Source organism: Eptatretus burgeri, chromosome 10 (genome assembly GCF_056783735.1).
Source record: "Eptatretus burgeri isolate ZD-2024b chromosome 10, Ebu_testis_v1, whole genome shotgun sequence".
Classification (NCBI taxonomy): Eukaryota; Metazoa; Chordata; class Myxini; order Myxiniformes; family Myxinidae; genus Eptatretus; species Eptatretus burgeri.
This window is the reverse complement of record NC_140970.1, coordinates 39,239,210-39,253,374: the sequence shown is the minus strand read 5'-3', so window position 1 is coordinate 39,253,374 and position 14,165 is coordinate 39,239,210. Positions and strand designations below refer to the sequence as shown.

At 43.2% G+C, this 14,165-nt stretch overlaps 1 protein-coding gene across 1 annotated transcript in view; it reads left to right on the top strand.

The window, feature by feature from the left end:
* The window catches only part of LOC147018367 (cadherin-2-like), a 54,430-nt gene extending 41,027 nt beyond the window's left edge, over positions 1-13,403 (top strand). The window contains exons 15-17 of the mRNA XM_085897948.1: positions 2,466-2,693; positions 8,845-8,984; positions 9,739-13,403. Coding sequence (XP_085754074.1) covers positions 2,466-2,693; positions 8,845-8,984; positions 9,739-10,332 — 962 coding nt within the window. The 3' untranslated portion in view covers positions 10,333-13,403. The remainder of the gene's footprint in view (positions 1-2,465; positions 2,694-8,844; positions 8,985-9,738) is intronic.
* Positions 13,404-14,165: the final 762 nt, after the last annotated feature.

Below are 14,165 nucleotides of genomic sequence, written 5' to 3'. Positions count from 1 at the left end.
TTTATCAGCCACTATTCAAACCTCCATTTACATGAGTGGCCGGTTTACCAGCCACTATTCAAACCTCCATATACCCAAGCGACGGTTTACCAGCCACTATTCAAACCTCCATATACCCAAGCGGCCGGTTTACCAGCCACTATTCAAACCTCCATTTACATGAGTGGCCGGTTTACCAGCTGCTATTCAAACCTCCATATACCCAAGCGGCCGGTTTACCAGCCACTATTCAAACCTCCATATACCCAAGCGGCCGGTTTACCAGCCACTATTTAAACCTCCATATACCCAAGCGGCCGGTTTACCAGCCACTATTCAAACCTCCATATACCCAAGCGGCCGGTTTACCAGCCACTATTCAAATCTCCATATACCCAAGCGGCCGGTTTACCAGCCACTATTCAAACCTCCATTTACATGAGTGGCCGGTTTACCAGCCACTATTCAAACCTCCATTTACATGAGTGGCCGGTTTACCAGCCACTATTCAAACCTCCATATACCCAAGCGGCTGGTTTACCAGCCACTATTCAAACCTCCATATACACAAGCGGCCGGTTTACCAGCCACTATTCAAACCTCCATATACCCAAGCGGCCGGTTTACCAGCCACTATTCAAACCTCCATATACCCAAGCGGCCGGTTTACCAGCCACTATTCAAACCTCCATATACCCAAGCGGCCGGTTTACCAGCCACTATTTAAACCTCCATATACCCAAGCGGCCGGTTTACCAGCCACTATTCAAACCTCCATATACCCAAGCGGCCGGTTTACCAGCCACTATTCAAATCTCCATATACCCAAGCGGCCGGTTTACCAGCCACTATTCAAACCTCCATTTACATGAGTGGCCGGTTTACCAGCCACTATTCAAACCTCCATTTACATGAGTGGCCGGTTTACCAGCCACTATTCAAACCTCCATATACCCAAGCGGCTGGTTTACCAGCCACTATTCAAACCTCCATATACACAAGTGGCCGGTTTACCAGCCACTATTCAAACCTCCATTTACATGAGTGGCCGGTTTACCAGCTGCTATTCAAACCTCCATATACCCAAGCGGCCGGTTTACCAGCCACTATTCAAACCTCCATATACCCAAGCGGCCGGTTTACCAGCCACTATTCAAACCTCCATATACCCAAGCGGCCGGTTTACCAGCCACTATTCAAACCTCCATATACCCAAGCGGCCGGTTTACCAGCCACTATTCAAACCTCCATATACCCAAGCGGCCGGTTTACCAGCCACTATTCAAACCTCCATATACCCAAGCGGCCGGTTTACCAGCCACTATTCAAACCTCCATATACCCAAGCGGCCGGTTTACCAGCCACTATTCAAACCTCCATATACCCAAGCGGCCGGTTTACCAGCCACTATTCAAACCTCCATATACCCAAGCGGCCGGTTTACCAGCCACTATTCAAACCTCCATATACCCAAGCGGCCGGTTTACCAGCCACTATTCAAACCTCCATATACCCAAGCGGCCGGTTTACCAGCCACTATTCAAACCTCCATATACCCAAGCGGCCGGTTTACCAGCCACTATTCAAACCTCCATATACCCAAGCGGCCGGTTTACCAGCCACTATTCAAACCTCCATATACCCAAGCGGCCGGTTTACCAGCCACTATTCAAACCTCCATATACCCAAGCGGCCGGTTTACTAGCCACTATTCAAACCTCCATATACCCAAGCGGCCGGTTTACCAGCCACTATTCAAACCTCCATATACCCAAGCGGCCGGTTTACCAGCCACTATTCAAACCTCCATATACCCAAGCGGCCGGTTTACCAGCCACTATTCAAACCTCCATATACCCAAGCGGCCGGTTTACCAGCCACTATTCAAACTTCCATATATCCGAGCGGCTGGTTTAGCAGCCACTATTCAAACCTCCATATACCCAAGCGGCCGGTTTACCAGCCACTATTCAAACCTCCATATACCCAAGCGGCCGGTTTACCAGCCACTATTCAAACTTCCATATATCCGAGCGGCCGGTTTACCAGCCACTATTCAAACCTCCATATATCCGAGCGGCTGGTTTAGCAGCCACTATTCAAACCTCCATATACCCAAGCGGCCGGTTTACCAGCCACTATTCAAACCTCCATATACCCAAGCGGCCGGTTTACCAGCCACTATTCAAACTTCCATATATCCGAGCGGCCGGATTTTTCTCCAGGGAGCCCAGGGTGGGGGAGCCGAAAGTCCAAGGAGCACAGGGTTCAAAGGGTTAAAACATCATTCAGCAATCTTATGAACGATCCTTCTCATGATGAAATGCTATATTTAAGAAAAATAAAGATGGCATAACAAAATGAAATCTTGCATTAAACGTCAATAAAAAAAATCTGTAACTAATTGCAACTACAACTTTTGTCTTCAAATCTCCCCCCCCCCCAAAGTTTGACCTGTTCCCTCCTTTGCACTTTTTCAACTCTAGAGCACTCGGCGATTCTGACCCTTGTGCAAGACCACGTATATTCGGACTCTCAAAAGGTGGCTGTGAACGTTAAGGATGCAAAGGGCCTCGGAGAGACGCATTTTCTGCATCTCATGGTATGCGAGTGTCATGAAGAACGAAGCTGCATCGACAAGGCTGCAGCAACCTACGGCCTCAGTCCTGGAGCTTTGGCTGCAATTATTCTCTCCCTCATCCTTGTGCCATTAGGTAATTCACACGTACATTGACCAGCACTTTAGACGGTGAATACATTTACAGCTCTTAACTCTGCCACTGAAGGTGGATGGAGGTTATGTTTTCATTCCTGTCTGTTTGTTTGTCTGTGAGTAGGATGTCTCGAAAGGTTATGGACGGATTCAGACGAAATTTGGTTGACAGGTACAGTGTGTGTGTGTCAAGGATGAATAGATTTGATTTTGGTGTCGATCCGGATCTGGATTCGAGATTTTTAAAGTGATTCTTCACCATTGAGTGATTTTAATCTTATATAATTATATATATATATATATATATATATATATATATATATATATATATATATATATATATATATATATATATATATATATATATATAATGATATCTCAAAGAGTTATGGATGGATTTGTTGGTGGACAGGTTGGATGTGTGAGAAGGACAAATTCTTCTTCTTGCTTGCTTATGCAAGCTTGGCTGTGAGGTAGCTGTCATTTTGTTGGGGCACAACTATGTCGTTGATACTGTGCTCCTATTCCAGAACTCATTTAACCAACCTCGAAAAGATGACAGGTTGAGTCAACCCCACCTGGTGTTAATTCAGCAGCCAGTGGGGCTCAAACTCAGGACCGTAAGATCCCAAGCCAGCCACCCTAACCACTAAGCCAACACCAGGCTTAAGGAGTAATTGAGTTGATTTTGGTGAATATTCAAATCCAGATAGGAGAATTTTTACAAGTGATTCTTCACCATTGAGAGATGGGTCCAAAAACGATATACAGCATGATATTTCAAAAGGTAGTGGACGAGTTATGACAAAACTAGGTGGATGAGTTGGTTAGGTGACAATAACAAGGTAATTCGATTTTGGTTCGGGTCCCGATGCAGATCCGGCCCATAAATGGGATACAAAACGTAAACTGTTCAGCCTGGTGGAGGTATGCGCTCTACCGCGTGCTGTTCTCGTTTCCTCTTGCGTGAGCAATTTAAAATCACCCCTGATTGAAGCCATCTTGGAGTAATGATTTGCTGCACATTGTTGAGCCATTCTTCTCGAAGGTTGTAAATTGAAGGCCAACCTGCCCTTAAAGTTAAGAAACAATATTTACACACACCTGTACTTAGTTAGGAAAATGTAGGAAGATGTCTCGTTAGTCGATTTGTATAATTCGACAATATTCCAATATTGCTAACAACATTGAAATGGAAAGAAACGTAAACCTATGCCAGTCTGGACGAAACAGAAACTCTCCAGGCTGGGTCAAGACTGACGTGACGCGTTTCATGCTAAGCAAGGGGAACAAATCCTATATTTTGGATATTTATCTGAAATAAGCTCATAGAGTGGGTCCCATAGGTACACATGTATAGTGCCTTCAGAAAGTATTCACACCCCTTGACTTTTGTCACATTTTGTTGTGTTACAGCCTCAATTTAAAATGGATTAAATTAAAAAAATTTGTCACTGATCTACACAAAATACCCCATAATGACAAAGTGAAAACATGTTTTTAGAATTTTTTTTTAGAAATTAATCTAAAATTAAAAGCTGAAATGTCTTGCGTCAAACATAAGAACATTCAACTGCCTGAGACAATACATGGTAGAATTGCCTTTGTCAGTGATTACAGCTTCGAGTCCTCTTGGGTATGTCCATCAGCTTTTCACATCTGGATTTGGGGATTTTCTCCCATTGTTCCTTGCAGATTTGGTCAAGCTCTCTCAAGTTGGATGGGGAGTGTCAGTGGACAGCAATCTTCAGGTCTTTCCACAGATTCTCAATGGGATTCAAGTCTGGGCTTTGGCTGGGCCACTCAAGGACTTTCACGTTCTTGTTCTGAAGCCATTCCAGTGTTGCTTTTGCTGAATGCTTGGGATTATTGTCCTGTTGGAACATAAATCTTTGCCGCAGTCTGAGGTCTTTTGCACTTTGAATCAGGTTCTCCTCAAGGATTTACCAGTATTTGGCTCCATTCATTGTTCCCTCTATCATTACAAGTCTCCCAGTCCCTGCCACTGAAAAGCATCCCCATAGCATGATGCTGCCACCACCATGTTTCATGGTACGGATAGTGTCAAATGAGTTATGAGCTGTGCTCAGTTTCCGTCAGACATAGCGCTTTGCATTCATGCCAACGAGTTCAATTTTCATCTCATCAGACCACAGACTTTTTTGCCTCATAGTCTTAGAGTCTTTCCCATGACTTTTTGCAAACTCCAGGCATGCTGTCATGTGCCTTTTTCTCAGGTGTGGCTTCCGTCTGGTCACTCTCCCATAAAACCTAGATTTGTGAAGTACTGTGGAGATCGTTGTCCTTCCGGCAGATACTTCTATCTCAATCAAGGAACTCTAGTTTTGTCAGAGTGGTCATTGGGGTCTTAATCACCCTGACCAAGGTCCTTCTTGCTCAGTTGCTCAGTTTGGTCAGAAGGCCAGCTCGACGAAGAGTCTGGGTAGTTCCATATTCTGTGAATTTCCTAATGATGGAGCTCATTGTGCTCTTGGGAACTTTCAACACTCTAGAAATGATTTTCTACCCTTCCCCAGATCAAGGCCTCCTCACATTTCTATCTCGGAGTTCTACATACAGTTCCTTGGCCTTCATGGTAGACTTTATGCTCTGACATGCACCGTCAACTGCAGGACCCTACATAGAAAGGTGTGTTTCTTTCTAAATCATGTCCGATCAATTGAATTGGCCACAGTTGGACTCCAATCAAGTTGTCGAGACATCTCAAGGATGATCAAAGGAAACTGGATGCACCTGAACTCAATTTGGAGTGTCATAGCAAAGGGGTTGAATACTTATCGACGCAAAACATTTCAGCTTTTCATTTTAAATTGATTTCCAAATTATCATAAATCTTGGTGGATGAGTTGGTTCAGTGAGAATAACAAGCCAAGTAGATTGTGGTTCAGGTCTGAATGAAGATCTGGTCTATCAGTGGGATGCAAAACGTAACTGTTCAGCCTGGCGGAGGTTTGCACTCCACAGAGTGCCGTTCAAGTCGTATTTAGAAATAGTTTAATTGATGCCGTGTATTATAGGTCAGCAATGATGCATCAATATAACTGTAAAGATTTTTCTCTTTTCAATGAGTTTCAGAGCCAGAAAAAAAAAAACTTCTCTTACATTGTAATCAGGCAATTCACTCAAGACTGGGGAAAATGTGCAACATCAGCTGGAAACTACATTCAAACTACACTCAAACATATCTGCAGTTTCACTTCACAGTCAAGATTTAAAAAAATTTTTGCAAGAAATAGTGTTTTGACTTCCTGTTGCATTCAAGACAAACATTTTTCTCACAAAATAAATAAATAAAATCACAGAAGTAAAGTACATCTGGCCAACAATGCCCATGTTTCCAATCCTACAATGGACCTTGCACATTGGTGGATTCCCATTAATTGGCCTTCTCCAAATACTGATTACGAAGGTTAAGCATCTGTCTTTCATTTTTAAAAATTCTCAAATAATTACCCTGAGCTCGCGAAGTGAAAAGCGGGGTTAAGCGATTGGTCACGTCCGTGTGCCGTACCGACCTGTGCCGTCCGTATGTGTGTATGTACGTGTCTGCATTGTAAAAATTCATTTTCTTAGCAACTGTTGGTCTGATTGACACAAAATTTTCCAAATAGGTGTGCCTCCTCCTGTTGGAATTGATAATGATAATTATGTCATAGATCATGTGGTACAGGCACCATCTTGGAAAAACCCAAAAAAATTTGCACCTCTATATCTCTGAAACCACTCCGTGGAAAATATTTACACATGGCTCATTGTCAAGTACTCCCCATGGGGATTAAGTTTTGTTAATGATGATGTCATCGCTTTCTTCATTATGACGTCATAATTCGACAAACACAACGCTTGATTTGATGAGTAATGAAAAAAAAATTCTTTTTAACTGTTGGTCCAATTGATATGAAATTTTGACCATAGGTGTGCCTCCTCCTGGAGCGATTTATGATAATTATGACGTCATTGGTCACGTGGTACAGGCGCCATCTTGGAAAAACCTAAAAATTTTGCACCTCCACATCTTTGAAACCGCTCCATGTAAAAACTTGAAACATGGCTCATTGTCAAGTACTCACCAGGCAGAATAAGACATGTTAATGATGACGTCATTGGTGCCTTTCATTATTTCGTCATAATTTTACAAGTTCAATGCTTGATCCGGTCAGTATGAAAAAAAATTCTTTGCAACTGTTGGTTCGATTGACACTAAATTTTCCTTCTCCTTTAGAATTTAATCATAATGATGTCATCCGTCATGTGGTGCTGGCGACATCTTGGAAAAAACCGAAAAATTTAGCACTTTTCTATCTCTGAAACCACTCCATGGAAAAAAAACAATTACACATGGCTCATTGCCCAGTACTCCCCATGGGGAATAAGACTTGTTAATGATGATGTTATCAGGGCCTTCATTATGACATCATAATTCGACATGAGCAACGCTTGATCCGGTCAGTATGGAAAAAAAAATTCTCTGCAATTGTTGGTCAAATGGACAATTTTCACCATTGGAGCACCTCCTCCTGTAGAATTTTTAAATGATAATTATGACATCATATATCACGTGGTACAGGCGCCATCTTGGGAAAAAAAAACTTTTCGCCTCTATACTTCCAAAACCACTCCATGGAAGCGATTGAAACATGGCTCATTGTAATGTACTCCCCATGTGGAATAAGATATGTTAATGATGATTTCATTGGTGCCTTCATTAAGACTATAATTCGACATGTGCAATGCTTGAACCGGTCAGTATGAAAAAAAATTCTCTGCAATTGTTGGTCCGATTGACTGGAAATTTTGATCATAGGTGCGCCGCCTCCTGGAGCAATTGATAATGATAATTATAATGTCATAGATCATGTGGTACAGGCACCATCTTGGAAAAACCAAAAATGTTTGCACCTCCATATCTCCGAAACCGCTCCATGGAAAAAAATTCAAACATGGCTCATTGTGAAGTGTACTCCCCATGGAGAATAAGATGTGTTAATGATAATATCATTGTTGCCTTCATTATGACGTCACAATTCCACAAGTGCAACGCTTGATCCGGTCAGTATGAAAAAAAATTTATCTGCAATTATTGAAACCGCTAACCGATCAATGCAAAACTTTAACTAATTGATCAACTACCAATGGGAAATATAGTTTGATAAAAGTAACATCGGTCACTGGTCTGGTACCATATTGGATCAAAGAAGAAAAAAAACCTTCAAAAAACAGAAGAGTTGGCTTGCACCAAGTCCTTGTCCTTCTTAAAACTGCGCAGGGTAAGTATTCTATGAATACCATCTAGTTTTTATCAAATAATTGCTTTTCGTGCCCGATTCAAATCAATTAATGTATTGTCCTTGTTACAAAGTCATTTTGTTGAACACAGTTGATGCACTTGGTCCAAGACAGTCAAATGAATGCATCCAAGACAGATTTATTGTTTTCCTGTGCGAAATAACTGCTTTGTGCAGATTGGTAAACATCTACATTTTGTGTTTAACTCGTTTAACCAGATTGTTAGCTTCAGCCTGATGTCGCCACAACTTTAAATGGTTGGGTAAAGGAGACTCTTCGGAGATGATCACGCGTGAGCGGACACCATGTTGAAAATGGACACTTGGCAAGCTTTTATTGCATGGACGTTATTGGGCATTGCACAATCTATTGTCAGCAGATTGTGGGAACGGTATTGGTGACGATTGAACAGGCAGTAGATGTATCGGCCCAGACTACCAGAAATATAAGAATCTATGGTTTTCATGCACAATGCCCTGACGTTCCACTTCCGATTTAGGATGAATTGTCAGGATGAATTACAATATTGCTCTGTCCATCTGAGGTGGACGGCAGCGAGATGCTCTGATATCTTGCGCTCTGAGGAATAAAATTAATCTTGATATCATGATATTTTGCTGCTGTCCATATCGGCCAGGGTATAGATATGACACAGACTTGATGGGCCAAATGGTCCTCTCCCACAACTTGGTTTCTTTACAAATCATTGTCTACCTGTTATCTCTTTCCAATTTATTATTCATTCCAACTTGCCAATCAATCACCTTCTTCGATATTTAACAATTATGGGAGCAACAAGAAACAACTGACCTATCACAAGCTATTCTCTTATCTTCCATTGACAGCACTACTCCTAGGACTGTTAGCATCAAAAATGAAGAAGAAGAATAAGAAGGCTGCTGGAGGGCAGAAACTTTGCCACATGGATAAGTACACCAAAGGGGACATTCAACACTATAACAAGGAGTGCGGAGAGGAGGATCAGGTATGAGGATATGCTCGAGCAATGCTGCTCTTTTCCATTAAATTTTACTGCAATGGAGTTCTTACCATGACATTAGCACTCAGAGACATATCCACATCACCATATTCATAACACTGTTTCTTGTTGCAATGTAAATATTTCTATGGTCTATGTAGGTTGGATAACATCATGTGATGAGGTTACAATGTAAACAAGATGACATTCAAAAGAAATCCTAAATTGAGTCAGTCGTGGAGGGATAATGGCATTTTGAGGTTGCACAATTCCTCCATAAGCACGACTTCGTATCGCACACTACCCTAACTACACACCTTGAACAAATCAAAGTTCTTGGAAATTTATTGAAATGACTAACAGATATCATGGAGTATGGTCATCCTCCATATAGAGGGATGATATGGGGGAGAAAATGGCCACACATTTAAATGTGTACAATGACAGGCTTATAAACTACTATAGAATGATAAACTGGGGGGGGGGGGGAGCAGGGGTAGAATGTATCATAAACCAAATTTAATAACACAGATGGATTTAATTCATTCCAAAATAACAAAATATATAAAACATTAAATCTTTTATTAGTTTAAAAAAATTGCAGAAACAAGGAAAAAAATTTGTTTTCTTAAAATGTTTGTTCTTTTTCTTGTAAATACAGCACAAGCATCTTAATTGTCAGTATGTGCTCCTCTACTGCTCATTTTGTTCCATCCGAGGCCAGGATAACAATGTTGTTTTGCCTTCTCCACCTGTGTAGACCTGTTTACAGCCCATTTCACACTCTTCCCAAGTGGAACCTTGTGCTTCCACTTGTGTGGCTGGCCTCGGTGCCGGAGCTGGGACTGCCATGCAGGGAGCTTCAAATTTACATTCAACAACACATGACCAAAGCTATGGACATCACCACAACAGGCAACACCACCACCATCTTCAGCATCATCACCATCAGCAGCAGCAGCAGCAGCATCATCAGCAAATGCACCACCAAGGTACGACCGGCGCTGAGGCCTGCACACCTTCGTTAGGCCTGGTCCCGGTCACAACCTTATCTTACCCAGTCAAGGGTGAGAGCATGACTGGAGAGACACTCGCCTCTGCCAGCACATCAGCCTTCATTGGTGGGGCAGCAACCAGCAGCCACAGAGCATACGCAGAGACAGAGCGGCACATGCCGATCTATTCTCACGGCTGGCAAGAGGCTGCAGTTGGGATGGGAGACGCCATGGTTCTGCAGCATCACGCCTCAACATGCCCCTACTGCAAGGCGTACCGTCTCAACCCTGTGGGCCCCCCTTGCCAGTACTTGTCAAGGCAGGTAAATTGTCCTTGCATGGGCCACACTGACCCTTAAGAAAAAGGGATTTACAGACTACATAAAATACCTACATTGTGCACGTTTTCATTTCCATTCATAACAAGGCTTGCTATGCTTTTAAAGTGGCATTTATTATGCTGAATCTTTTCAATAAGGGAGAGTTTTCATTGATATCTGTTCAGGGTAGCTCAGGATATCACTGCAAGGATTTGTGGTCCCGAGTTTACTCTCGTACTCGAATCCGACTAAAACTGCGACTCCGGTTGCTGTGCAAACATCGAGCGCTGCAACATGAAACACCTGGTCCTTTGGGGGAGATTTTAAGCTGGCTGTTCATCTGCAATTATGTAAAATAGATCTCATCGGCTTCCGGTTCCGGTTCTTGAGCGACGGTGACGGTTCTTCTTCAAGGTCTGCCGACTTCCTCAAAGATAAGTTTTCTGGTCGTTTTTACTGCCATTTTGTTATCTCTGTGTTTAGTGTGTGTTCCTGGTTCGGTGTTGTGTTAAAACTTGTGCTAATTGTTGAGTTTTCGTTGTATTTTCATTTCGGGTTTCCTTGAGGCCTACCCTTCTTCCCGTTTGTGTGCACGATCGTGTATATTTGTATCTTCTCCTTTTTACCATCAGTTTTTATTTTCTCCACTTTTCCCTCCACCCTCTTTCTATCCCTCTCAACTATAACCCTCGTGTCTTGAAATATTTTGAAAAAATACAACAAAAAACCTTTTCCTCCTCAGCTTTCCCCCCACATAACCATGTGACTTCCTGCACCGACTCTTCTTCCTCCTTATTTTACCGATCTACCATCTTCCTCCTACTTTTGCTGACCCCACATTCACCCTACACATTCACAATTATCAAAATAAAAAAAAACAGTCTTAAAATGTTTCAGTTTCCTCTTTCACATGTGTGGTTCGGAATTGTATCATAATTTACAACTCTTTTCTTCTTCTTCTTCTTCTTCTTCTTCTTCTTCTTCTTCTTCTTTGGCAGACTTCATTTCGACCTTTCCTTCATCCCGTGTCGAAAACGTCCCACTATTACAACGCTTCTTTTCTCCATTCTCTTAATTCACCTTCATTGCATCCCTCACGTCATGTCTTTAATCGCATCTCTGACTTTCCATCCGTACACTCATCAACATTTCAAACATGCTCTTTCTTTCCTCTGAAACCTCCCCCCTTTCCCAACCACTGAAATATTGTACCTCCCCCTGTCCGCTCCCTTCTTCACCATACCACTGCCAAGTCTCATTCCTCCCATCGCCTGACCTCTCCCATCGCCCTATTGCTCCTTGGCCATGCCTGCTCTCATAGTCTCCCCTCCCTCTCAAAGCTTCCCTCACACCTTCTCAAACACCCCTCCCTCACATCTCCCTCCTCACTTCACCTTCTCAAAGTCACCCCCCACCCTCACATCCACAAAGCTGCCTCCTTCCCCTGCCCTCTCTCTTCCATCTCATCTCTCCACCTCCAACACTCTTCAACTGCCCTCTGCCACCTCTCTTATTACTCCTCACTGTGCCTCATCCTATCACCACCGAGCCTTTTCTACTCCTCTTCTGTAATCCCCCACACACTGCAAACATCTTTCACTACTCCCCCCCCTCCTCCCTTCCCCCTGCACTCCCCTGCGTCTTCCTCAACAATGAGGACCTCAAACATCCGGGGCCTTCGCTCAAACCTGACATCTTTCCATACAGGTTGCCACTGACAAACCAGACATAATCTGTTGTTTTGCAGAAACTTTCCTCCTTCAGAACGTCTCTGACTCCCGACTATCTCTCCCTGGTTACTCCCTCTTCCAGGATGACAGACCTAAGCCTTGTCCTGGTGGCGGAGTTGCACTCTTCGACACGGTCTGGCACCCTGCCCTGCTCACCAAACTCTCTTCCCATGGTATCCAAGGCCATCTCCACCCATGGCTCGCAGACTTCCTCTCCTTTCGCAGTCAACGTGTGGCCCTTATTGGAATTCTCATCCCCTTTTCCTGTGCAGGCTGGAGTTCCTCAAGGCAGCGTTCTGGGCCCTGATCTTTTTCTGGTTTTCATCAATGATCTCTCGGACTCTCAGGAAAATCCTCTATATCTCTTTGCTGATGTCTCCACCCTCTGCCGTACCATCTGTCATCCCTCAGACCGGCAAGCAGCAGCTTCTTTGCTCACTGCAGATCTGGATAAAATCACAAAATGGTCCAACACGTGGAACATGTCTTTCAATCCGGACAAATCTCACACTTTCACTTTGTATCTCCGAAAGGACCATCTGGAACCCCTCCTCCCCCCCCCAACCCCCATATTCTCAGCAATCCTCTTGAAGAAGTCCTTTCATTCAAACTTCTGGGCCTCACCATCTGCCTTGATCTTTCCTGGTAAAGCCACATTTCCAACCTGGCCTCCAAAGCAAGTCGCCGATTGGGCATCCTCCGTCGTGCAAAGTCCTTCTTTGGCACACCTGAGCTCCTGACCACGTACAAAGCTTTCATCCACAGCCTGTTGGAGTACTGCTCTCTCCTCTGGGCTAGTGCTCCCTCCTCTCACCTTTCTCAGCTTCACTCTGTGGAAACCATGCCATTTAGGATCATTGGTATTTCCCACGGTGAGGCTGAGTCTTTGGGTCTCTCACTCTCTCACCACAGGCAGGTCAGTGGTCTTTCTGTCTTCTACCATCTCCTCTCCGACCTCGCACCACCTGCTCTGCTACCTGTCCCCCCCCCCTCATATTTCCACCTGGTGCTCAAGGGCCGCCAGCAACCCCCTTCTGATTAAACTATCAAAATCAAGAATCACTGCTCACCTTCATTCTTTCATTCCTCTTTTTCCCCGGCTTTGGAACAAATTCCCACACACTCTTCAATCCCACTCTTCCCTCCAGGTCTTCAAAATAGCCGTTCACCACCATCTCTTATCTTCCCCCATCCAAAACCACGATCTTGTCTACCCCCGTTAACCCACCCGCTTCATATTCCCTGCTTTCTTTCCTGAAAGTCCCTGTCATGACCATCTTGTTTACCAAGGTCACCCTGCCCCATCCCTCTCCCTTCCACAGAATGATCTCCTCATGTGTCTATTCCCCCATGTTTTGTGCTTCCTTCTCCCACCCCTCTTGTCTCCCACTCTCCTTGTTATACATTCAGTGTGTTCGCTCTTATACGAGCCTTGACATTGTGTGTGTATATCGAGATATATATATATATATATATATATATATATATATATATATATATATATATATATATATATATATATATATATATATATATATATACATATATATATATATATAAAATAATAGTGTGCTACAAACACAAAGTCATATGAGCCAGTAATAGATACATAGCACAATGGCTAAACCAAAACACATGCAAGCACCACAGTCCTAGAATACCAACAAATTAAAGAGATACATGACAGCCGGCTGGATAGGCTGAATTATTGTTGTTAACCTCCGCCATCGAAGATGGACGGAGGTTACTGTTTTCACCCCTGTCTGTTTGTTTGTTTGTTTGTGAACAGTATTACGGAAAAACTCCTGGACGGATTTCGACGAAACTTGGTGGGGGGATTTGGTATGGTCCAAGGATCATGCCATTAGATTTTGGACCTGGCCTAAAGTCTAGTATGGCCGTTATGGCGGCCATTTTGAAAAAATATTTGAATTTTTCTTTTTGCATTTATACATGTTTTAAGTGATTTCCAACCCCCCCCCCCAAAAAAAATTTGTTCGAGAAAAAAAAAAAACAGAAAATTTGCACCTTTTTTTTCCAAAAAATTTTGATTTTTTTTTGGCATTTCTACATGCGCGTCGATCTAGTTTAGTTTATTCAATCGTGGTTCAGTAGAGTCTGATCCGTTTTGACCTACAATGA